Source organism: Leopardus geoffroyi, chromosome C1 (genome assembly GCF_018350155.1).
Source record: "Leopardus geoffroyi isolate Oge1 chromosome C1, O.geoffroyi_Oge1_pat1.0, whole genome shotgun sequence".
NCBI classification, from domain to species: domain Eukaryota; kingdom Metazoa; phylum Chordata; class Mammalia; order Carnivora; family Felidae; genus Leopardus; species Leopardus geoffroyi.
Genome location: NC_059328.1, coordinates 12,584,058 through 12,607,237, shown reverse-complemented (window position 1 = coordinate 12,607,237; position 23,180 = coordinate 12,584,058). Strand labels below are relative to the sequence as shown.

General features: G+C 59.5%; 1 protein-coding gene and 2 long non-coding RNA genes across 14 annotated transcripts in view; 2 read left to right on the top strand and 1 right to left on the bottom strand.

Annotated features, from left to right (window-relative positions):
- The window catches only part of ARHGEF10L (Rho guanine nucleotide exchange factor 10 like), a 159,387-nt gene that overhangs the window by 70,344 nt on the left and 65,863 nt on the right, over positions 1–23,180 (bottom strand). For 5 of the 11 annotated variants that reach the window (XM_045475829.1, XM_045475828.1, XM_045475832.1 and 2 more), the window contains exons 5-10: positions 17,359–17,450; positions 15,320–15,403; positions 11,443–11,612; positions 6,643–6,759; positions 3,664–3,772; positions 1,101–1,207 (exon numbers count right to left, since the gene is read on the bottom strand). In XM_045475829.1, the coding sequence (XP_045331785.1) occupies positions 1,101–1,207; positions 3,664–3,772; positions 6,643–6,759; positions 11,443–11,612; positions 15,320–15,403; positions 17,359–17,450 (679 nt within the window). Of the gene's footprint in view, positions 1–1,100; positions 1,208–1,340; positions 1,528–1,955; positions 2,143–3,663; positions 3,773–6,642; positions 6,760–11,442; positions 11,613–15,319; positions 15,404–16,986; positions 17,072–17,358; positions 17,451–23,180 lie in introns of those variants that run through there. The other 6 variants (XM_045475835.1, XM_045475834.1, XM_045475836.1 and 3 more) reach the window with 5 other exon arrangements.
- On the top strand, positions 2,197–3,726 carry LOC123597273. Its single transcript, XR_006712056.1, has 3 exons — positions 2,197–2,704; positions 2,864–2,994; positions 3,619–3,726. It is a non-coding gene; the product is annotated as an uncharacterized LOC123597273 (long non-coding RNA).
- LOC123597272 lies at positions 5,443–7,560 on the top strand. 2 transcript variants are annotated; one of them, XR_006712055.1, is made up of 4 exons: positions 5,443–5,874; positions 6,220–6,423; positions 6,739–6,853; positions 7,384–7,560. It is a non-coding gene; the product is annotated as an uncharacterized LOC123597272 (long non-coding RNA). The 2 variants fall into 2 exon arrangements; XR_006712054.1 differs by lacking the exon at positions 7,384–7,560 and having other exon boundaries at positions 6,739–7,094.

Sequence of the window (23,180 nt, the reverse complement as noted above, 5' to 3'; positions counted from 1 at the left end):
CGACCACAGCACGCTGACACTGGGGGCCGGGTGACTCTTGTGTGTCGGGGACTGTCCTGTGCACTGTAGGACATTCAGCAGCATCCCTGGCCCCCGCCCGCTAGATTCCAGGAGGACCTCCAGTTGCGACAACCACAAACGTCACCAGACACGGCCAAATGCCCCTGGAGGGTAAAATCACCTCGGCTGAGAGCCACTGGCCCAAAGTAACTCATATTGCCTAACCGGGAAACACAAGAGGCTCCAGAGGAGAGAGACGCGGCCAATGCCAGCAGGAGCAGCCCGGACTGTGAGCCGGAAGCCTGGGCTCGCGCCTGGCTCTGACAGGGACTCGCTGCGCGCGGGCAGGGGGTCACCACCTCAGTGCTGGGGGCAGGGGGTCCAGGCGGGTAACAGAAAAGAAGGAAGCAGGCGGACGGACTCACGTCCTGAGACGTGAGGCGTGGCCACCACATCTCCTCTCCCTGGTTTTCAAAAGAGGCCAAGCATCTCCTCTGCCAGCCAAAAGAGGGGCAAATCTTTTGCACCTGCTGCCCCAACGCGACTCGCTCAGTGTCCCCACAACCGGGGGAAGGCAGGGGTCTCCCCCACCCCCCCGTTTCATGCCTCCTGGCAACATGCCTGTGCCTGAGGCCCAGAGCAAAGCCCCCGGGTCCTGGTCCCGTGTGACACTTCGGGGGAGGGGAGGCATCGCCCAAAGACCCCCGGCGCCTGGGAGAAGCCCGGAGATGGAGGGTGGGCTGGCCCCTCCGTAGTCTCCCAAGTTGGAATAGGTCAATGCTTTCCAACCCTTCTGTCACTGCGGTCTTTCCTGCAAACAACATCTCCCGTGTGAAATGATTAAGCAGGAGCTGCTCTCGTCACCCTGGGGGTGGGAAGAAAAGGCTCTGAATGCCGGCCCCCCTGTCCCCACCCCGGGACAACGGCATGGGACCTGCCGGGCCCAATCTGGAAGGCTGCGCAGCAGGTGAGGAGAGAACGAGCTGAGGCTCGGCCAGGAGGCCCCGCTCACCCCTTCCCCTTCAAGACCCAGACCCGCGGGGTCCCCAACCACCCCTTTTGCCCCCAAAGACCCCCGGCACCCCACTCTACCCACAGACCTGCTGAGGGCTCAGGCCATCTGGCATGGGGCCCAGCTCCGGGGCCGGGGGCTTGATGTCCGTAACGCTGACCTCCAGGAGTCCCATGTCCTCCTCCTCCGAGTCACCTGCAAAGTCAGATGGGCTGGTGACACACGCAGGCAAGGATGACCTAGACTGCTCAGCCCCCCAGGAGTTGGGAACCACCCTGGGCCAGGGTCCTGGGGCCACACAGGGTCAGAGCCCACAAGCTGCACTCACTGCTGCGCTCTGCTAGATCGGTCGGTCCGTAAATTAACGGGAACGAGCAAGGGGCCACAGAGCAGCACGTCCGGGGCCTCCAGCTCGCCCGATCAGCTCTGCCAGAGTCCCTGTCCCTGCTCAGACCCGCCCACTCCTGGCCCGGAGTAAGCCAGGCCGCCCGTGTCTCCATCACTATGCACTAAAAATAGTTTTCTTCTGGATGCCCAAAAGGGGGAAGAAAGTAAGCCCCAAGAAGAATGGGGCTCTTTGGCTGTGCGTTTTCAAGTTTTCATCACAACTAATGCAGACAGACCCAAAGGGAAAAAGTTCAACTGGGCGATGCAGACCCGAGTGGAGGCAGCTCTCGGACAGAGAACAGGAGACAGACCAAGGATCAGGCAGAGAGAGAGAGAGAGAGAGAGAGAGAGAGAGAGAGGTCAGGCAGAGTGCAGGGACCTGGCTTTGGACGGTTCTGCCCCCACAAGAGAGACACAGGCACAGGGAGATGGGACCCTAGCTGCTGAGGACCCTGACACCCAGTGGGGGTGGCCGTGGGGAAGCTGAGCAGAAAGAAGGGGCAGCGACCCCTGAGCAGGGGGCCGAGGGAGCGGGGACACCCGGGCGGGCCCTTACCTGAACAGGAGACAGAAGAGGAGGAGGAGGAGGGACAGCGAACGACAGTGTGGGGGTGGGGGTGGTGAAGGCCCTCCTGCCTGGCCCACATGGTACCCCGGGCATCACTCCGCACCCACCCCAGCCGCCGGCCCCGCGGCTTCCTCTTCCCCCATGCGCCACCGGGCAACATTCTTGGCCAGTGATCCGAGCCCTGTCGTGGCTATTAATAACACCCGGGTGGGAGGGTCACTTTGGGGAAGGCTCTGGGCCGGCGGGCGGGGCGGGGGAGGGCCGAGGGAGAGCCCGCTGGCAGCCTGGCCAGTCTGGGGGTGGGGAGGGTGACCAGGGACCACTCGCGGCCAACCGGCCTGTCACCCTGTCCACCCTCCAGGCCACCCCACCGAGTCTGAGAGGACCCTTCCGCCCATCCGCTCCCCGGTTGGGGACCGGGGCTCTCCCAAAGGTTCAGGGTTGTGCCAAGTTCACGCAGTGCTGGAGTAATAAGCCTATTTCACAGATGAGGAACCTGCCACTCTGAGAGGGGCAGAAGCCTACGCAAGGTCTTGCAGCCAAGGGGCCGGGGAGCCGGGATCTGAAGCCAGACCAGAGAGCTGCACACAACTCCAATGAGGGACTGCCCACTGAGAATTACACCTGCCACACAGGAGCCAGGAGCCGTGCCGGGCTCTTTCCACGCACTGCCTCGCTCACTCTCACCCCGGCCCCTGAGGCAGATGCACAGATGAGGAAACTGAGGCACAGAGAAGGTAAAGCACGTAACTTTTCAAGAGGGCACAGAGTCTCGAAGGCCTCCCTGGCCTGAACGCCTGTGCTGACCTGGCCCCCGTCTCTCACTGGTCTCCCGGACCCTCACTCCAGCCACGTGAAGCCTCTGCTTTATCCTTTCTGTCCCTGTGTGTCCCCAGGCAAGTCACTGAGCCACTCTGTGCCTGTTTGCTCATCTCCAGATGGACACAGGACAGCCCTGCGTACCGTCCGGTGTTGACGAGGATTGAACAAGGAACCACAAAGACCGTGAGAGACTGCCTCGCGCACAGTAAGTCCCCGATACATGTGGACGATCGCGACAATCCTTTCTCAAATGTCTCCTACTTCCCCACTCCTGGGCCTTTCCACACGCTCGCTCCTGTTCCCTGCCTCACCCCCCCCCCACCCTGCTACCTAACTGACCTGCGTCCTCCTGCTCCCAGCCCTTCCCTGACTGCTCATTCGCACTGCACTCCTCCCTGCTCCTGCCACATTTCCCCGCCACTGCTTGTCCGCCTCTGACCGTCACTTCCTGTTTCTATTCCTGGAAGAAATGCTGCTTCGTTCATCTTGGTGGCCCTACACCCGGCACGGGGTGCGGCTCTCAGTGGGTGTTCAGTAAATATCGGCTGCCGGGCCGATGGGTGACGGATAAAGGAAAGGGTGGGAGCGTCCAAAGATGAGGCCGGGTAAGCTGCACAGCATAAGAGGCGGGGGGCCCAGACGGCCAGGACAGAGCCCAAGGGCAGGGCCGCTGGGCCCCAGACCAAGGGAGAGGCCCCAGGGCCCCCAAAACGAGGTAGACCATACCTGCCAGAGGGTGGGAAACTAACTGGGACCAGCCAGAGAGGACTCCGACCACCGAAGGAGCCCAGAGCCCGAGCGACTTCGCCCACTGTCCCCGCTGTCACAGAGCCGAGTGCTGACCCTCCCGCCAGCCAGGCCCACGGCGCCTCACCGAGGACGTCCTTCCTGTGCAGAAAGGACACTTTGCGCATGACGGCCATCCTCGTCTTCTCCAGCCCGTCCCTGGTCCCGCTCTTCGCAGCCTTCATGAGCTGGGTCATCTGAGCAAAGGCAGAGGGGCTCATCAGAGAAGCCAAAGGAGAGCCCAGAACGCCTGCCGCCAAGGGCCACGCCGCCCCACGCAGGCCTCCCAGCCGGGGCCGCTCACATCATGACCCCAGGGCCCGTTCACTCCCAGGGACGGGGCGGCAGAGGCCAAGGGGGACAGCCAGGCAACGCCGCCCAATGCATCCCAGGAAGGGGTGAGAAGGGGCATTTGTGCCCTGGAGATCACCCCGGAGGAACCCTGTTTAATGACAAAAGGAGGTCTTAACCTGATGTCTTCCTTCGGGACAAAGTGCACGGGTAGGCGTCAAATGAAGGCAGTGGCATGACACAGGGGAAAGACCCGAGGCCTGGAGCGCCAGGCCTGGGTTCAAATCCCAGCCGCGCCTCTCGGGACAAGTCACTTAGCCTCACTGAGCCTCAGTTTCCTCCCTGAGATGTGCCAGGGTCTATGAGGACTAACGGGGGCCAGGGAAGCACGCTGGACAGTAAGATGATCCGCGCAAACGGCAGCGGTTACTTTGGGGGCAAGCAGAAGGAAGTGAGTTCACACCCCCACCCCATCTGCCAAACCCAAGTGAGGCCCCCGTCCCTTGCCCCCCAAAGCAGCCAAGTTTCTGACTGCGCCGAGGCCCAGGAAGGGGAGGGAAGGCCGGAGCTGCCACGGAGCCGAGCACAGCTTCCCCGGCGTGGGGACGGACCGCGGCCACCACACCTCGCGGCAGGCAAAGCAGGATGTGAGGCAGGAGAGGACGCGCGCCCAGGAGGGGGAAGCCGCGAGCTGAGCACTGGGGGAGCCCGGGGCCCGCAAACAGAGCCGCTGTCCCAGAAGTTATCCCTGCACTGCCCCTCCAGCCCCCAGCCCTGGCATCTTCCCCGACACACAGTCAGCCCTATCCCACAGAACTTTTCTCAGTGATGGAAATGCCGACTCTCGGCGTGCCCACAGGGGGTCCACCAGCCACCAGTAACTCCTGGGCCACCTGAAAAGTGGCTCTTGTCACTAAGGACCTGAAGTCCCGGTTATATTTAATTGTAACTGATTTAAACGTAAAGAACCACGTGACTATCATAATGGGCAGTGCAGTTCTAGAACACTCTCCTTCCTGAAACTCTCTGCTGAAGGCGGAGAGCACTCCCTTGGGGGGCTCTGGTCCCTGCTATCACCTTCCTCCAAGCAAACCCCCTGGTCCCCAGTGGAAGGGCCCGGAGCAGCCGGCCTTGCCAAAAACCCATTGGGCGTGAGGCCTGGGGCACGGGATGGTGGTGGCTTTTCAGGAACAATGCTGACTTCTGGAAACACCCCTCGCCTCCCCCCCACACCCAGCAGGAGGAAGGGGAAGTCCCCTGGGGCCTCCCTGCATGGAAATGGTAAAATTCTTCAGTGGTGATTCTTGGCTTCTAGGAGTGGGGCTCGGGGGGTCAGAAACACCTGTGATAATCTAAGGAGAAGCACGGATGTCCGACCCCAGAAACTACACAGAGATGCTCGTCCTCCTCTGGGGGTTGGGAGGGGTCACAAGCCCCAGATTGGAAACCTCTGCTCTGAGCCCGGTTCCTTCCCGGAAGAAAGCTGGGGCAGGCGGCTATCCTACAAACTCCCAAAGCGGTCTTCTCTTGCCGTTTTCCTGGGCAAAGAAGAGCAGCAAATGAACACCCCGGAAGGTGTCCCCGCCATCAACCACGGTGCAGAGGCTGGGCCAGGCGTCTGATTCCAGGGTCACAGCCAGGGCAAGAACAGTGGTCATAGAATCTTCCCTTCAAGGCTCCCTCTCCTCTAGGGGCCTTCGCCTTCTGAGAAGTTAAACTTGCCCCCCTCAGGTCACAGGCCCCCCAAGGCGTGTGTATACGAACTATAAAGTGCCTCCCCTCCCCCGCCGCCTCCTCCTCCTCCTCCCCCTCCCCCTCGGGGGAGGCCTCGGGTTCTGATGAAACAGGACGTGGCACAGGATGGACAGCAGACCCCGGTTTGAATCCCGGCTCTGCCACTGACCAGCGCTGTGACCATCAGCCAGTTACTTCTCTCCAGCCTCACTGATGCTAAATGACAGCAGTAAGACAGCTGCCTCCCCGGATGCCCTGGGGACAAAACAGCCAGGTGTGTAAGTAATAGTGGCCACCACCCACTGAGCTCTTAGGTCACACCAAGCACAGCACTGAGCACCTTATAGACCTGAGCTCACCTAATCTTTACATCTACCAGGGGGCTGGTACTGTTAATGCCCCCATTTCACAGGTGAGGAAACCGAGGCTCAGAGAGGTCAAGAGACCTGCCCGGGATCACAAAGAGAGGAAGTGGTGGGACGGGGATTCAGAGCCAGGCCTGCAGGCCTCCACAGCACATAGTAGGTGCTCAACTAAAAGAAGTTCCTGCTGTCGGTGTCATCGTTATCCAGAAGTCTGGGTCTCATCTAAGACCAAGGTGTTGGGATTCCTCCTACAGACTTCCTTACCCTGGATCTCTCTGAACGGCTCAGGGCGGGAGGAACGTTCAGCATCACTCACTAAGGCTCACATCTGTCCAGGCGTCACCCAAACCCACCGCCACAGTTACCAAATTTGCGGATTCCTGGGCCTCGGTCCAGACCTACAGAATCAGCATCTCTGGGGGTGCAGCCCAGGAATCTGCATTCTCCAAAGCACCCAGGTGATTCTGAGGACCCCAGAGTTTGCAGACCGCCCCAGCCCAGCCCAGCCCACCCCCCAGGAATTCTGGCACAGTGACGGTTTCACTCGGAGAGAGAGGCGAGAACGTGGAAAGGAGCAGATGCCGGCACCACCAGTCCCGGCACAGGTGCGAGAGGCGGCCAGGCCCCGGCGTCGGGGTGGGCCCCTGCCAGGCCGCCAGGGGACAGACAGACAGTACCTTACAGTCGTACTTGTGCTTCAGCGCCTGCACGTCTCTCCCCCCGGCTCTTAAAGCCAAGATGTCTCTCTTAGTCCTGGCGTATCTCTCCTTTAGCCTAGTCAGGTCTGGAGAAAGCTGGAGCCCCCAAGCAGCCAGGCAGGAGAGCAGGTGCGAGGAGCAGGCGGGACGGGAGGACACAGACAGGACAACAGAGGAGAAAGGAGACCAGGTGAGGTGGGACGTGGGGCCTGGGGATGGCTCCCGCCAGGGATCGGCTCCAGCAGTGTCCCACCCCAACGCGCAGGCAGCGGGGGCTGGGAGTCCTAGCTGCTGGGGGGCCAGGGGCAGGGGACCAGCCAGCCCCGCTCAGAGAAGGGGAACAGTGCCTAGAGGACAAGGACTGTGTCTCAGGCATCCCCCCATATGCCAGGGGCCGGCGAGGGGCTGGTGACACAGGAGGTCCTTGGCAAGTTTGGCAGATGGATGGATGGGCAGGTGCGTGGGCAAATGCACAGGAAGACGGGTGAATGGACAGAGAGCTGGTTGGACAGACGGATGGACTATAAACAGAGGGATGAGTGGTTGGATGGACAGACAGAAAAATGGCTGGATGAGCAAATGGATAAACTTGGCTGGAGGACTGCAGATCTGGGTAAATGGACGGACAGATGGACAAGAAGATGGATAAAAACCCAGGGGGACCAGGGGACGGATGGAAGCAGTGCCGTGCCGGTAAATATTTAACACGCGCTTCTCCAGGAAATAGACCCCTGCTTTATTGGCTTTCCATGATGTCACTACGCCACCGTGGCAAATTTCAAGCCACTAGTGTGACGTCGCTGAATGCGGCGTCGGAAAGAGCGCGCAATTGGTTCCTAGTTCTCGTGAGCTAGGAAGAGCGGACTCTGGCACGCCGCTGCAGGAAGGAGTGGGCAAACAGAGCAAGGGACGGACGGACGGACGGACGGAGGGAGGGCAGGTGGGCGTCTGGATGGAAGGAGGGGTGGCTGACTAGCTTACACGCCACCTGGGAAGACGGATGGATGGAGAGACAAACACAGACATTCAAACGCGTGAGCTGTCTGAGCAACACTGACATCCGGTGAAGCATTCAGAACCCCAAGAAGGTACTACTTCCGGAGTAGACCAGGAAGGGGACCACGAGCAGGAGCGCTGGAGGCAGGCGGGCCTGGGTTCAAGTCGCCACCCCCCGCTCACTAGCTGGAATAGTGTCTTCACCTCTCGGAGGGACACCTTCCTCACTGGGAAAGCGGCCCAGATGATAACCACTTCACGAAGTTACTGAGAAGATGGAATGGGAAATACGTGTAGACCCCAAGACTTAGCAAGCGCTCAAAACATGGAAGCTAGTATTACACTATCTTTCAGATTATAAGTGCTCAATATTTGTTGAATGGGTGGATAGTTGGTAGGATGGATGGACGGATGGATGGACGGATGGATGGACAGATGGATGGATGGATGGTTGCATGGAGGGAGAAATGCAGGGATGGATGGATGGATGGATGGATGGACGGACAGATGGATGGATGGAGAAATGCAGGGATGGATGGATGGATGGATGGATGGATGGATGGATGGACAGACGGATGGATGGATGGTTGGACGGAGGGAGAAATGCAGGGATGGATGGATGGATGGATGGATGGATGGATGGATGGATGGACAGACGGATGGATGGATGGATGGATGGATGGTTGGATGGATGGAGGGAGAAATGTAGGGATGGATGGATGGATGGATGGATGGATGGATGGATGGAGAAATGTAGGGATGGATGGATGGATGGATGGACGGACAGATGGATGGATGGATGGAAGGGAGGGAGGGAAGGAGGGAGGATAGAAGGAAGGATGCTTGGATGGATGAATAGATGGGTGCATGGATGCATAGACAGAAGAACGACGTATGTTCTTTCAAATCTTGTGTGATGTTGAGTTGTATACCACTTACTGGCTGCGTGACCCTAACCATATCATTTAGCCTCTCTACACTTCTGTGTTAGGGTCTCTGATCAATACCATGAGACTCTTAATCCAAATAACACCAACCACTTTAGGGTATCAGGAAAATCACAGGAAACCGCTTTGTAAATTGTACCACACTATGCAGAGGCTCACTATTGTCAATGCAAAGAAATCGCAGGACAGGGGGCACCTGGGTGGCTCAGTCGGTTAAGCGTCCGACTCGGCTCAGGTCATGATCTCATGGTCCGTGAGTTCGAGTCCCGCGTCGGGCTCTGCGCTGACAGCTCGGGGCCTGGAGCCTGCTTCAGATTCTGTGTCTCCCTCTCTCTCTGCCCCTCCCCTGCTCGTGCTCTGTCTCTCTCTGTCTCTCAAAAATAAATAAATGTTTAAAAAAATTTAAAGGAAAAAAAGAAAGAAATCGCAGGACAGGGATCCTTCTGAGAGTTACTCAGACTCCCCACAACTGGAGAGAGGCTGGGGTTTGTCCTGAGCCCTGGTTCACCTGTAAATTGACGCAATAAAATCATAAAGCCCCTGGTTTTGCACTTCCCCTCTGCCTCTCTCAGGATTAGAAGAACCCGGATCAGAGATCAATTGCAGACTGGTCCGATCTGAGCAGGGGAGTGAGCAAGGCTGAGGTCAGAGGTCAGAGCTGGCATTTCTGCCCAGTGCCCTGGCCAGCTGGATCATGGTAACCTTAATTATGAAGAGGTCACAGTTAGGAAAAGGAAAAATCCAATGCAGCCCAATCCACAACTGGCTAGGAAAAAAAAAAAAAAATCCCAAGGACCATGGGTGGCCATCAGCAAGTACTTATTAACATAATGGGATCAGGCCCCTGCTTACATCTGGGTCAGGTGCTTCTGAGGGGGTCCCTCTGAAGACCCCTCGGTCACTTTCTTTGGCAAAAATCCACCCACTGAGGGCTGGCCTTCTAAGACACCTGAAGCAGGGACAGCTTGCAGCTGGACAGGAAGCTAGGCCCCCGTGAGACTCCAAGGACAGGGCAAAACACCACCAGATCTCTGCGGCCCCATGCCCCACAGCACACACAAGACACGGCCAAGCAGCGGTGGCCCCAGAACGTTCAGCCACGGCGGTGCCAGGCACGGAAGCAGGTGGGCCCCAAGCGGCCCAGGAGGGCAGAGTGCAGCAGGCAAGGTGCCAAAGGAAAGGTCCCTCCACAACCCTCACCTCCCTGGGGGTCTGCTGTCTGGGGAACAGGCAGGCAGTGGTCCGTAGCCAGACAAAAAGTCCTCCCGGTTAGAAATTCCAAGAACTCTGCCACACTGTTTGTCTGCTGAGCAAGGGTCCAAAGCCCCTCGCTTGAGGGTCTGAGTGACAAGAGCTAATGGCCGGCCCCCAGAGACTCCTCCCCTGGGGCCCGGCCATGGTGAGGGCCAGCCCAGGGAGGGAGCGCCTGGGTGGCTCGGTCGGCTGAGCGCGAGACTTCGGCTCAGGTCACGATCTCACAGTTTGTGGGTTCGAGTCCCACGTGGGGCTCTGTGCTGACGGCTTGGAGCCTGGAGCCTGCTTCGGATTCTGTGTCTCGCTCTCTCTCTCTGCCCCTCCCCTGCTTGCACTCTGTCTCTCTCTCTCTCTCTCTCAAAAAGTAAATAAACATTTTTTAAAAATTTAAAAAAATAATAAATAAACTTGAAAAAAAAAAAAGGCAAATTGCCAGGCTCCCCCCCCATCCCCAAACCATGAGCCGGAGTCCCTGGGAGCGAGGCCCTGGCATCTGCGATTTCAATCAGCTCCCCTCGTGGTCCTGATGCTTATATAAACTGAGCACCAGCACTGGAAAGCCCAAACTCAGCATCTCCACACCTCCTGCCCTCTGAGAAATGTGTGACAGGGGCCTGGGAAAGTGGCCCAGGGGGATCAGGAGGGACAGCCAGAGGCTGAGAACAAGGGCTGGCCCAGGCCTCGAGCTCCCCCTGCCCGCACCCTGAGAAACGACTGGGCACAGGGTAGGTATCATAGATGCTTAACTTCATCCTAGCGAGATACCAAGGCCGTCTTCCGTGGCCCGGCCCACGGAGGCCCGGCCACAAGACCACATTCGAGAGAGACCTGCTCCGCCCCCAGGCTCCTCGAGGACTCGTAGGCTTGGGTGCCGCTCTGGCCGGCAGCCTTCCCCCAGAGGGGATCCTCAAACTCCGAAAGGGGCAGGATGCACTAGGAAAGACATGGGGTGCCATAACCCCAGCCTAGTCCTGGGGCCCCTGCCTTCTCCCTGCACCACCTTTGGGTATCTGTCATGTGTGTCTTTTCACAAAGAGGCTGAGAGGGACCCAGTCACCTCTGGTCGGGCAGGGCCTGCCTGTAAGAAGTGGTTCCCATTAAACCCCAAATCTCAGCATGGGTAGAATCTGCTTTCTGCTGGCTTCTGTAGAACAAACGGGAGGAGCAGTCTGTCTCAGGAGGAAGCAGTCCGTCCTCCTCTCGGCTTCCGGCTCCTTCCACGAAGCCAGCAGAATGAACCCTGTTCCAGGCAGAAACCAACGCACGGATGGCATCTCAAAAGACCTCGGAGGGGCTCAGTAGGTTGAGTGTCTGACTTGATTGCAGCTCAGGTCATGATCTCACGGTCGGGGGACTGAGCCCTGCGTGGGACTCCACACTGGGGCACAAACGGCAATGCCGGGGGGTCGCTTCCTATGCTTGGGGTACCCGGGCCACCGCCCCTCTCACTATACATTCCTGGGGGCGGGGGGGGGGGTTCCCTAACAGGATACGAGTCTGAGGCCAACCCTTCCCACCCTCCTCACCCCCTCCCCAGGGGGTCCCAGAGCCCTGGCCAGGGTGAGAGGTGCCCACCCCTTACCTTGGGCTGGAAGGACACTCGGTGCTTGGCGGGCTCGGCCTCTGGCTTGGCCTCCTCCCCCGAGTCCTCACTGTAGCTCTCAAACTCACTGGAGCTCCAGCCTAGGTCCTCGGGCTCCCTGGGCGCTCCGTCCCGATGCACATCCTCGTAGAGCAGGCTCCTCTCCGCCCCTGCAGGCCAGGGAACAGGGCTGGTGAGGGGAGGCCCCGGCGCCAAGGCCACCAGCCCTGATTCCTGACCCAGGCAGGCAGGTGGGGCTCCGCCCCCACTTCCCGGTCCACAGAGCAGGGGTGAGGAGCACACAACATCCACCTGGTAAGCGAGGAGGACACGAGAAAGACCGGAGAGGCACAAGAAACGAGTCGGGAACGCAACAGCCTCCTTAACCCCCTCCCCCCACGCCTCAGTATTGCTCTTCTGGGATCTGAGTGCTCATCCTGGGCCTCGGGGCATGTTTCAGTGGGAAAGACAAGACCTAGAACCAAGTCCTGAATCGGGCCCTCGGCTCCAGCCCCAGCATCCTCAGGGGGGTCAAAATGGAAATTGTCGGGAGCATTAAATTGGGAGTTTCCCAAATCTGAGTTTCCCGTGCAGGTCCAGAATGGCCCAGTAGGGGGCGCGCCAGGCCCAGCGTCCAGGAGTGTTCCCTTGTCTTCCAGAGCCCCACTGGAGAAGTGGGGGACAAAGAGCTGAGAGTCCACTGGCCAGGAGAAACAGGTCCCCTCAGGGGCCTGGGTACTCCCAGCGTCCCTGTCAAATCCGGAGTGAGATGCTCAGCTTTGAGGCTGAGGTGGGAGAGCTGCTGTCCAGGTAACCCCAGCTCTCCCATCCCGAGAGCTTGGCCTTCGCTCCCACCCCTCTGGGCTGCACTTCCTGGCCTGTCACCTGAGGGAGAACCGAACTGCAGGCCTCACCGAGGCCAGACCCCCAAAAAGCGCACCAATATGAAAATGCCTTTGTCAACGCACAAGAAATACAGCACTGGGAAGGGTTTTTTAAAAAAATCTGCTCAGAACAGGGAGCTTTGGGTATCGCAGACCTCTCTGCAAAAACGGCGACAACAATAAGCCAGAAAAGGTCGAGTAAATAAAATATGAACCAAAAGCTCTAGCAAAGAGTGTAGCACATGGCAGGCGCTCAGCAAAGAGCAGCTGATCCTTGCTTTGGGGGGGGGGGGGGGAGTGTCTTCGTGGGCCCGGGAATCATCCCACTGACCCCAGAGCCCCTACCGGAAAGCTGGGGAGTGTGGGGTCTGGGAGACTGTCACCCAAAGAACAGACACACTGAGGCTTAGCTGGGGGCTCAGGTCTCAGGATGAGGAGGGAGCGTGAGGTTATTTTTAAGCAAAAGATAATAGTAACTAACGTCTCCAGGGACAGGAGCAGCTGGTAACCAGGCTATGACCTTTACAAGACTGGGTCGACTGTCTTATTACCTCAGCGGAGGCCCGATGACCAGGGAGTAAAGGGGCAGAGCCCAGTTCTTGGGGCTCCCTCTGAGGAAGAACCCAGGCAGCATCTCGAATGCCCACCTCCCCACGCTTCCGTGAGCCCCGGCCTCCCACCCGCCTACGTCCTCAGTGACAGCCACCTCTCTTGCTGGATACTCCCACAGCCCTAAGGTCGGCGGGCTACAAATAATCACAGCCTCATTAGAAACACAAGAAAACAGGGGCCTGGAGAAGACAGGTGGCTTGTCCAAGGTCAGTGCAGAGAGAAGGAGCTGCAGACTCAGGCTCCCTCCACTCACCACACTGCCTTCTATGAGGCCGGCTAACCTGACCACCTCCTGGGCTCATTTAGAAATATTCTCTCCAGTGGAGACAGTGCCACCAGAGTCCTGAGCCTGGGCCAAAGCCTCAGCCTTCAGGGGCCTCACAGGGATCCTGGCTCCCACCCTCCGCTTCCCGGGGCCTCGGGCTTCACGAACGGCTTCCCCCTGCAAAGCACGGACCACCACCGGCTCAGTGCTCTGTGTCAATTACTTCACAGCAAACTCACAAGCCCAGGATGCAGCTGTTACTGTCCCAAATTTACAGATGTGTCAACTGAGGTCCAGAGATAGGAAGCAGTTCTCTGATGTGACACTCCCCAGAGCTTCAGAATGACAGCCCATGAGGTCAGGATGATATTCTGATGTCATATGAAGAAGCCAAGGCCCGAAGGCACGGAGCTCTGTGCCCTAACCAGCGGCAGAGCTGGGATTTGAACCAAGGGCTGCGTGTGCGGCCTGCTGCTCAGCTGACAGCCTCCTCTCCCATGCCCACTGAGCCCACATCGGTCCGTGAAAGTCAGTGCTGGGCCCTGACAGACGTGGTAACGACAGCACCATCGTTTGTGCAGTGCACCTACTGAGGGCCAGCCCTGAGCTGACCACCCACTGAGGGCCAGCCACAGCCTCCTGGGACTCACCCTCCCGAAGCCGTGAGGGTGGGGGCCCTCGGACGGGTGTCACGGTCCCCCACTTGAAGGCTCAGGAGCTGATTCCCAGGCTGCCTGCTTGTAACCAGCTCGGGGTCAAATGCAGGATGGCATGTCAGTGATCCCTGTTCAGTGAAGATGGGGGCCAAGTAGTGTGTTGCTTGATTTGATTCAGGCGGGAAGACAGCCCACCAGGGCTAAACAATGGACTGCAGCCACTCAGGACCTTCGGCAAGACCCCACTGCCTCCCAATACAGCATGCCCTTCCCCCTCCTCTCCCTGGATTCAAAGGAGCAAGCAGCAGGGATGTTCCAAGCACCTCCGGGACTTGCTAAAGGGATGTGCATACCATCAGCCCACCTGTCCCCGCCCCTGGAACAGGAGTCGGGAGCATGGCTGTGGGCGCCCTGGGGCCTTGTAGTGCTATCCGCGTGTCTCCCCCACTGGACTACGCACAGCCCAAGATGGTGATGGCCACCCCTATCAGACTAGAAGCCCCTCAAACACGGGCTGTGTGATCTGGAGCCGGTGTCTTAACCTCTCAGATGCAACTGTCCCCGGGAGCCATTGGGCCTGCCTTGCTGACCTCAAGGGGTTGGCAGACCGGTGGGAGCAAATGTGCGTCATCGGTCATAAGATGCCACCCAAATCCTCCCGGGGCAGGGGACAGAGCAGCGGACTTGGAGGCAGAATAACCAGGTTCAAATCCCAGCTCTGCCTGTAGTTTCCTCGTCTGTACACTGAGGCCACGATACCCCAAATCAAAGTTTCTAAGCAGATTCCAGGAAATCAAACACGAAGAGTCGCTACCCTGATGTGTTTGGGCAAAGATGGCTCTGACCCTGAAGTTACTAACCATTCCTCCTCCCTGGATCTGAGTGATGCTCTCTCCTGCTGGGTGACTGACTCTATGCTGGGGGGCGATGGGGGGGGGGGGGCAGCTGGGGCAGACTTACCCCCACCCCACCCTGCTTCCCCTCTACAGCCACAATCCCCGCCCCCCCCAACACCCCCCCCCCCCCCCCCCCCGCCCCGGCCTCCCTGGGCCCAGAGCAAGCAAGGCACAGGCTTTCTGGAGCCCTCTCTGCCTCAGCCGTCAGGTTTAACGAGCTGCCCTTCTCCCCAGCAGCCCTGGGAAGCCCGGACTATACCACCCCGTTCTCCCGAGGCAGGAATGGAGGCTTGGGGAGGTGAAATGCCAGGTCCGGCCTCGCCGCCAGGGGGTCCCAGCAGCCAGCCGGGGGTCCCTGCCCCCAAAGCCCAACCCCGCCCAGCCCCGGCCTGGCCACGCCCCCAGCCGGCACCACCCTCTCCCAGGACGACCGGAGGTTGGTGAAAGCTGGAGGCAGCGGCCAGGGCCGGGTGGGGTGGGGAGCCAAATAGAAGACGACCCTCCCCAGGCCCCGCCCCCCCGCCCGGGTCCCGAAGGCGGCACGGAAGCGCGGAAGAGGCTTACCGGGTTGATGGGCATCCAGGTTCTCGCAGGGCACGTCGTCGTAAATCACATCTTCTTCCAGGGCGGGGAAAGTGAATCGGTCGACTGGGAGCGAAGGGAGAGGACAAGAGCGCTAGGGGCGGAGGCGGCTGCCGGGCTGCCAGCGGGACTGCGCCAGCCGGCGGCTCCCTCCCGCCGCCCCGCGGCCCTACGGCTGGGCCCGGCCAGCAGCCCGCGGCCCGGCCCCTGGGGAGCCCCTGCCGGCTGCTCTCCTCTCGGAGGACACGCTTCCGCTGCTTCTCCCCGCCCTCCGCCCCAAGGCACCCTCCTGGCGAGCACGGCAGACCCCCACTTGCCTCCCTGCCACCCACAGGCCTGCCCATCTGGCTGACGCCGCAGCTGCTCGCGGCACCTGCAGGGAGCATGAAGCCGACCCTGCGCCTGTGCCCTGGGGCCCCGGGGACATCTTCCGGGGCCCAGAAGGCCTCACGGGACTTACCCAAAAGGAACTACCTCCCACCCAGAGGTGGCCGGGCAAAGCGGCCCTACTGAGGACAGGGAATGGGGGGAGGGGAGATGGATTTGGAGAGTGGGGTGAAGGAGAGGCCCCCCCAAAACTCAGCCAGCAGGATCCTGACTGCTGAAGAATTCAGCAAACAAACACATCCCTCTGCTAGTATTTTGCTGGGCTGGAAGGGGGCAGGGCAGGCACGCACTCTGCCCCTGTTAGCAGCTACTGGGATGGACACATTAAGGAGGTCTCCCCTCAGGGCGCCTGGGCGGCTCAGTGGGTTAAGGTTAAGCCCCTGACTTGGGCTCAGGTCACGATCTCACTGTTCGTGAGTTCCAGCCCCGCCTGGCGCTCTGTGCTGGCAGCTCGGAGCCTGGAGCCTGCTTCGGATTCTGGGTCTCCCTCTCTCTCTGCCCCTCCCCTGCTCGCACTATGTCTCTCTCTGTCTCTCAAAAATAAACATTAAAAAAAAGGAGGTCTTCCCTCAAAACTGTGGGCCCAACCTCTGCCCTCTTTAGGGGTGTGCTCCCCTCCACAGAGCCAGGGTTTGGAAAACCAGTCCCCACCCTGATGGGAGCCTGTCTTCGCCCCATCGCCCTTCGCAGTAGACACAGGACCAGACGGGCTCTGAAATCCCCACGGTCCTAACTGCAGTGCTTCCGGCTGTCCCGGGGCCCGCAGGGCCCCCAGAGCCTGGTCAAGCCTTACCCTCGACCCCCTCCTCCACCCCCATATGGACTCTGTTTCCCACATGGCTCTGAGACCTGCTCACCTCTCTTCAGGTCCCTAGTTCTGGCCATCAGCCTCCCCACTGGGCTGCAGGCACCCCACCCTGTCTTATGGCTTTGCCCCCACCCCACAGCATCTCCGGCTCCCCTCTCGTGGTTCCCTGTTGCCTTCGGAAAAGCAGGGCTGGACGGCCCCAGAAGGAGCTGGGGACATCACCCCTTGGATGCTACCCTCCGTCACACCAAGGCCGTTGCTTCCCAGGGTGCCAGATGTCCCCCCTCCACCCTGGGGCTGGGGGGGACTGGGGCTCCTGCACAGGTGGACCCTGCCTGGATGCTCTCTCCCTGAGCCCTGCTCCCACCTCTCTGCCTTCAGGACTCTCAGGTTCTCCTCACTCCCGCCTCCCCCTCCTGGCACCTTGCCCTCTGCAAGGTGACCTCCTGCCTACCTGGTGGCTTCTGCTCCCGGGAGGGACCTCGTCTTGGGCAGCAGGGCACCCCACTGCCAGCCCATCCGCCCTGCTGTAGGAGCTTCTGGGTATTCAGGGGAACAGATAAGCGGTCAAACACACGATCTACTCCTGGACCATGGCTCCCATCGGGCAGGAGACGGGGGCAACTCCCAGGCATGGGCAGCGGCCAGTCCCCCTCAGAGCTGCCACCAAGCCTGCGGCAGCCCACCCAGTGAGGACGCCCCTGTGGCACAGGGGAGCCCACATCAGCCCTCTGGGCCTGAGGAAGGGGCTCTAAGGTTATCACGGTACCACCTTCCTGAGCTAAGATGAGGTTTGGGTGGGGGGGGGGGGGATGGAGGCACTTACTCCGGCGGGAGCTCTTCCGCTTCCAGCTGGAGCGCCGGACCCCGGAGAGAGCAGCACCCACAGCATCCCCGTTGCTCACCACCGGTGGCACCCTGCGGGCCAAGAAACAGAGTCAGGGAGCCAGCAGGGACAGGGACGGTGCTGCTGAGCAGGGAGGGACGGGACGGCTGGCTCCTCGAAGCCTCCGGTAGCCCCTCACCAGGAGGGCAGGGTGCATGAGGTGCCGGGGCGGGGGGCTGAAGCCCAGGAGCCCTTGGCTCCCAAAGCCGTGAGTCAGGAGAGCGGTGGGAGGCCGCCGCTGGGCTGGCCTTGAACAAGCCCCTCCCCCTCTCAGTTTCCCCATCTTTGGAAAGCACCCTAAGACCCCAGTGCTGAGGGTCAGGTGCCTGGATGCAAGGGCACCCGTCTTTCTTCCGGGGCAGACTCAGTGGGCTGGCCATCGCCCATTCTCCTCTGGGCAAGATGGGGGCTGGGGTCGGGGGACCCCTGCCTCTGTGGGAAACGAGGTCTTGGAAAGCTTCACAAAACCAGGCACGGGACACAGAACTTCATCCCCCACGACGTGAGGATGGGCCGGACCCGGAGGCCAGCTTCCCGGCCACAGACACTCAGAGGGAAAACTAGCCAGGCAGCGAACGCCAGCTCAACCAAGAGGCTGAGTGAACATCTCCCGCGACATCACGCGTGACGCCGTGTACCCCGACGGGATGTGACGAGAAGCCGTCTGTCGTCTGCAGCACTGTAACCCCACGCCCGTAGCCCCAGTCTGATAGCAGGAAGAGCGCCAGACAAACCCAGGCATTCTACAAGCCCCTGGCCATGACTCCCCAACACTCCCAAGATCGTGAAAAGCAAGGGAAGAAAGAGTACGAAACTGTCACGGACCGGGCTAAACATACAACAAGTCCGTGCACAACGTGGGAGCCTGGACGGCATCCCGGAACAGAAAAGGGTGTGAGAAGAAAACCTGGCGAGACTCAGATAAAGCCTGGAGTTCAGTGAATGGTCGTGTGCCCGCACTGCCTTCTCACTTTCAAGAAATGTTCCATGGTCGGGGAGGCTGGGTGGCTCAGTTGGTTAAGCGTCTGACTTCGGCTCAGGTCATGATCTCAGGGTTCATGAGTTCGAACCCCATGTTGGGCTCTGTGCTGACAGCTCAGAGCCTGGAGCCTGCTTCGGATTCTGTGTCTCCCTCTTTTTTCTGACCCTCCCCCACTCACACCCTGTGTGTGTGTCTCTCTCTCAAAACTAAACAAACGTTAAGGAAAGGAAAGGAAAGGGAAGGGAAGGGCAGGGCAGGGCAGGGCAGGGCAGGGAAGGGAAGGGAAGGGAAGGGAAGGGAAGGGAAGGGAAGAAAACGTTCCGTGGTCGTGTAAGATGTCAACCACAGGGAAAGGAAGGGAAGGGAAGGGAAGGGAAGGGAAGGGAAGAGAAGGGAAGGGAAGGGAAGGGAAGGGAAGGAAAGGAAAGAAAACGTTCCGTGGTCGTGTAAGATGTCAACCACAGGGAAAATGGGCTGTTGGGTATACCCAACTCTGTATGCTACCCTTGCAACTTTTCTATAAATCTAAAACTATTCCAGGAACAATGTTGGGGTTTTTTTTAATTTATTTTTTAAGTCCAGCCTCAAAAAACTAAAGGCCACACCTGCCGATCCAGAGGGACCTGAAACGGTCCAAGACAGTAGGCACGGTTGCCAAGAATTGACTGGAATGTCCCCGCACAAGAGCCCTGGGAGGAGGAGGGGAGGCACACATCAGGAGAGTGCAGGAGGAGGGGAGGGAGGAGGCAGCAGAAGGGGTGGGGGGGAGGAGAAGGAAGAGGGGGAGGGAGCACCTCCCAGGAGCAGCCAAGAGGTGAATCCTGCATCCACCTGTGGGCGCTGGGCCCACGGGGGAACCTGGCCACGGTCACACTGCCCGAGTGGCAGAGCCAGACGTGGGGCCAGCTTGCCTGGCCCCGCGTGGGCTCCTACACCTGCGGCTCAGGTACGAGAGCACGGACGGCTGTGATGCTGTTAATGTTCTGTCTGTGCCGTCCGGCGAGCCACGCTGCCGGGTGCTTGGAATGTGATGAGTGGAACTTCATTACTGGAGCTGAGGGGACTAAAGGACTTCATTTTTAGTTCTGTTCCACGGCAAGTAATTTAATTTTAAACAGCCACCCGCGGCTGGTGGCCGCGTACAGGACAGTGCAGGTCTAGGTGACGGGCAGCCCTGGAGAAGCAAATCTTGGCTCACGTTTTACGGCCAGAAGTCAGCAGTGTCACCCCGGGGTGAGGAAGATGGCATATTTCAGTCCAGGGTAGCACTTTCCACGGGCCAGCGAGGGACAGGGCTGGGCTAGACCAGGACGGGGTACTGGGCTGACGGGAGCCACCTTCCCTTCCCTGACACCTTCCCTTCCCTGCGCCCCCCCCCACCTCCTCAACCCAGAGACATCTTGCAGGTGCTCGGACGGGACCAAACCCGTTCCAGCCCCCGTCCACGCCAGCTTGGCGATTTGGCTCCAAAGTGGCCCAACCACAGACTCTCTCTGCTTCGATATGTTGACCACGGCAGGCGGTGACCATTACAAAGCACCTGTTGCGTGCTTCCCGGTTTGCTTTGTATTTTCCGATTCCACTTCGCAAGAACGCAGGCGAGGCAGGCTCTGTGATCCTCATTCCGCATGTGGAGACGCAGACTCGCAAAGACTCCATTTCACTCGCCCAAAGTCGCTCAGTGCATCCGCGGGAGCTGGGCTCTACAGCCCAGCCCGTCTGCCTACGAAGTTTTATCTTCTTTCAACCAGACCACTTGGAAGTAGGTAAGTGGCATTTAGATATTCAACATATCACATATTTGCTGTGTCATAACGCCACTGAGCCTGGCTTGAGTGTGCAGACTTTTTAAAAGGAAGGAGAGCGGGGCGCCTAGGTGGCTCAGTCGGTGGAGCGTCCGACTTCGGCTCAGGTCACGATCTCACGGTCCGCGGGTTCGAGCCCCGCGTCGGGCTCCGTACTGACAGCTCGGAGCCCGGAGCCTGCTTCGGATTCTGGGTCTCCCTCTCTCTCTGCCCCTCCCCTGCTCGTGCTCTGTCTCTCTCTGTCTCAAAAATAAATAAAAACATTTAAAAAAAATGTTTAAAGGAAGGAGGGAAAGAGCACTGGGCCTATGCAAGTTCAAGTCTCTGTCCAAGAGAAATCCTAACAGCCAGCCCCAAGGCTGCATTGCGATTCAGCCAGAGAACACCCGAGGAGGCCCTGGGTGAACCCTGAAGGTGACATCAAAAGGCAGTGGGTATTTTTGGGTGAGGTCAGGCAGCTTTAGGAGGGCTCTGGAAATAATACATGACATACTAAAAGCCGGGAGTGGCTGAAATACGAGCCTCCGGGCTGAGCATCACCGAAACACAGCGAACTTTAAGTTTTCGTTTTATTCCATTCTACGTCATTTCATTCTAAATAGCCACACGTGGCTAATGGCCGCTGTACAGGACAGTGCAGGTCTAAGCCACCTCCGCTACCGGAGAAGCTAGTCTGTGCCCCTGGGCTTGGGAGTGGGGATCTTCCAGCAGACAGAAATCACCTTCGTGCCCAACCCTGCTGCCTCCCCGGCTCAGGCAAGCAGAGCGACTGGGAGCCCCAAGGGAGGGAAAAGGCCAGTGCCTTTGGGTGTACAGGTCTTCCTAGGCTGGGCTGGAGACAATCACCCACCCCCTGCCCTGCACTTGGCTGGTGCCTATGCCGTACCCCATGCTGTGTTGAACGCTTGAGACCCCTTGAGCACAAGTGTATGTCTCATCACGACCGTTTTATAGATGAGGAAACTGAGGTTCAGAATGAACCTCCCCCCAAGTCACCTGGTCAGCAAGGCTGAGCTGCAATCTGCCTGCGAAGCCTCGCAGGGGAAAGTACCTCCCGGGCAAGGGAAGCGGAGGACGTGGCAGGAAATGAGGCTGAGGGTACCCGCTCTGCAGTCACCCAGAGGACAGCCTCTCCCAGCTTCTGCCTGGCCACAATTCTCCGTGGGAGCAAACCCTCCCTTGGGGGCCTCCCCAACGCTTCAAGATAACCAAAGAGCCATAAAAGTCAACGAGAGGCCAACTATCTCACGCTGATCTGAGCTTCCGGCACTTTCGATGTGTCTCGGCTTGCACCTGAGAAACAGGCCGTCCGCTAACAGGACTCCAGTCTCACGAGGTGAGCCCACTGCCACCAGAATGCAGGGGGAAGGAGCCCGGTTCGCGGACAGGAGCGGAGAACCAGGAGCTCGATGGAAACGAGGGGGCAGGAGACAGAAGAAAGGACGCCTCCTTGGTCCCCCAACGCCGGTGTCCACTCTCCACCAGACTTTGGCCACCACGCAGCTCCAAGCAGCCTCTGTGCCCATCTCCTCGCTATCCAGGGAAAAGCCAGAGATGAGACGGAAGTGAGTGCCCCGGGACAGCAGGGACCTGCTCTGTCCTGGCCGCCCCATTCCGTCAGCCCCAGCACACAGGGGGCACGATCGATGCTGACGGGTGCCCTCCCCGGCCTGTTTTCGATCAAAGCTCCACTCCAGACGATGGCAGTGGCCTCACCCCTGCAGCTGCTGGTCTAGCCCCCAGTTTCTCAGTGAATCTCCAGGCACAGCTGATTCCACAGGGTCCCTTCCCCAGGGGCTACGCGGTGTGGAACACCACCCAAACCCTAACGGCCCGAGGATTCCCGCAGGCTGGGTTTGCGCCCTGTGCACACACACATACACCCCACGTGCACACACGGGGCATTCCAGGGCCTTTTCCAGGGCAAAGTATGAAAAACGCAAAGAAGGAAAGAATCCCCCCTTGGGGAATAGAAAGGACCGGAATACCGACTGCCTTATCAGGCCTTGACAAGAGGGCTTGCCCGGGACGGTCCTACTCAGGGCATCACCCCTCCAGAAAGTCACCACTGCCACCATCCCTACATCCAAGAGACACAAAAGAATGACAAAAACATTAAGTCCAGACTAACCCTGCTACCAGATTTCTCTTCAGCGCTGGCCACTTTCCAGTTTATATAACACATTAAAGCTGGAAGGGCCTTAAAGATCATCTGGTCAGATGACTCACAGCAGTGGCCCTCGCAGTTGCCCGGGAAGCCCCCAGCAGGTACCGGCCAGGGCCCTGGCCCAGCAGTCCTGAGCTGGTGGTTCGGAGGAGGCCAGGCATCGGCGTTTCTAAACTGCCCGCTGCTTCCCCCGGGCAGCCAGGGTCGGGAACCGGGCTCAGGGGCTTGTCAGCGTGTCCTGGGCGGCCAGGACAGTCGCCATGTCCCACAGCTACTGTGGAATGGGCCGAATAACGGTTTCTGCCTCCTGTAGCAAGGATTAACGAGACAACCTATCTGCGAGATGGGGCCAGGATACCTCCCAGGCAGGGTTCTGGTAAGGAGTAAACAAAGCAAGCACTTAAAACACTTAGCAGGGGGGCTGGCGCTTGATAAGTCATGCCAGTGTGCTACCTCCCTTCCCCACATTCCCCTCCGTCCCTCCTCCAGTTACAGGGTCCTGGGCTGTGGGTCCCAGAGCAATGCCTCCAACCTGCAGGCACATGCCTCTTGGCAGCCACAGCCGGGCCGTCCCTCTCCTACAGAAGGGATCGGGGACCCAGTCTGTCTGTCCTCTGCCACCCCCTGAGAGGTGAGAAGACACCAGGGGGAAGTCTGGGGGGAAAGAGAACCCCTGACTTGCTATCCATAGCACAGCTCTCACTGGGGACAGAGTGCCAAGGCCCCCGGGGACACCTTCCACAGCCACGGATGCTGACACGGCCCCCCCATTATGTTCCATGCCGCACACACCCCTCTGACATCTGGA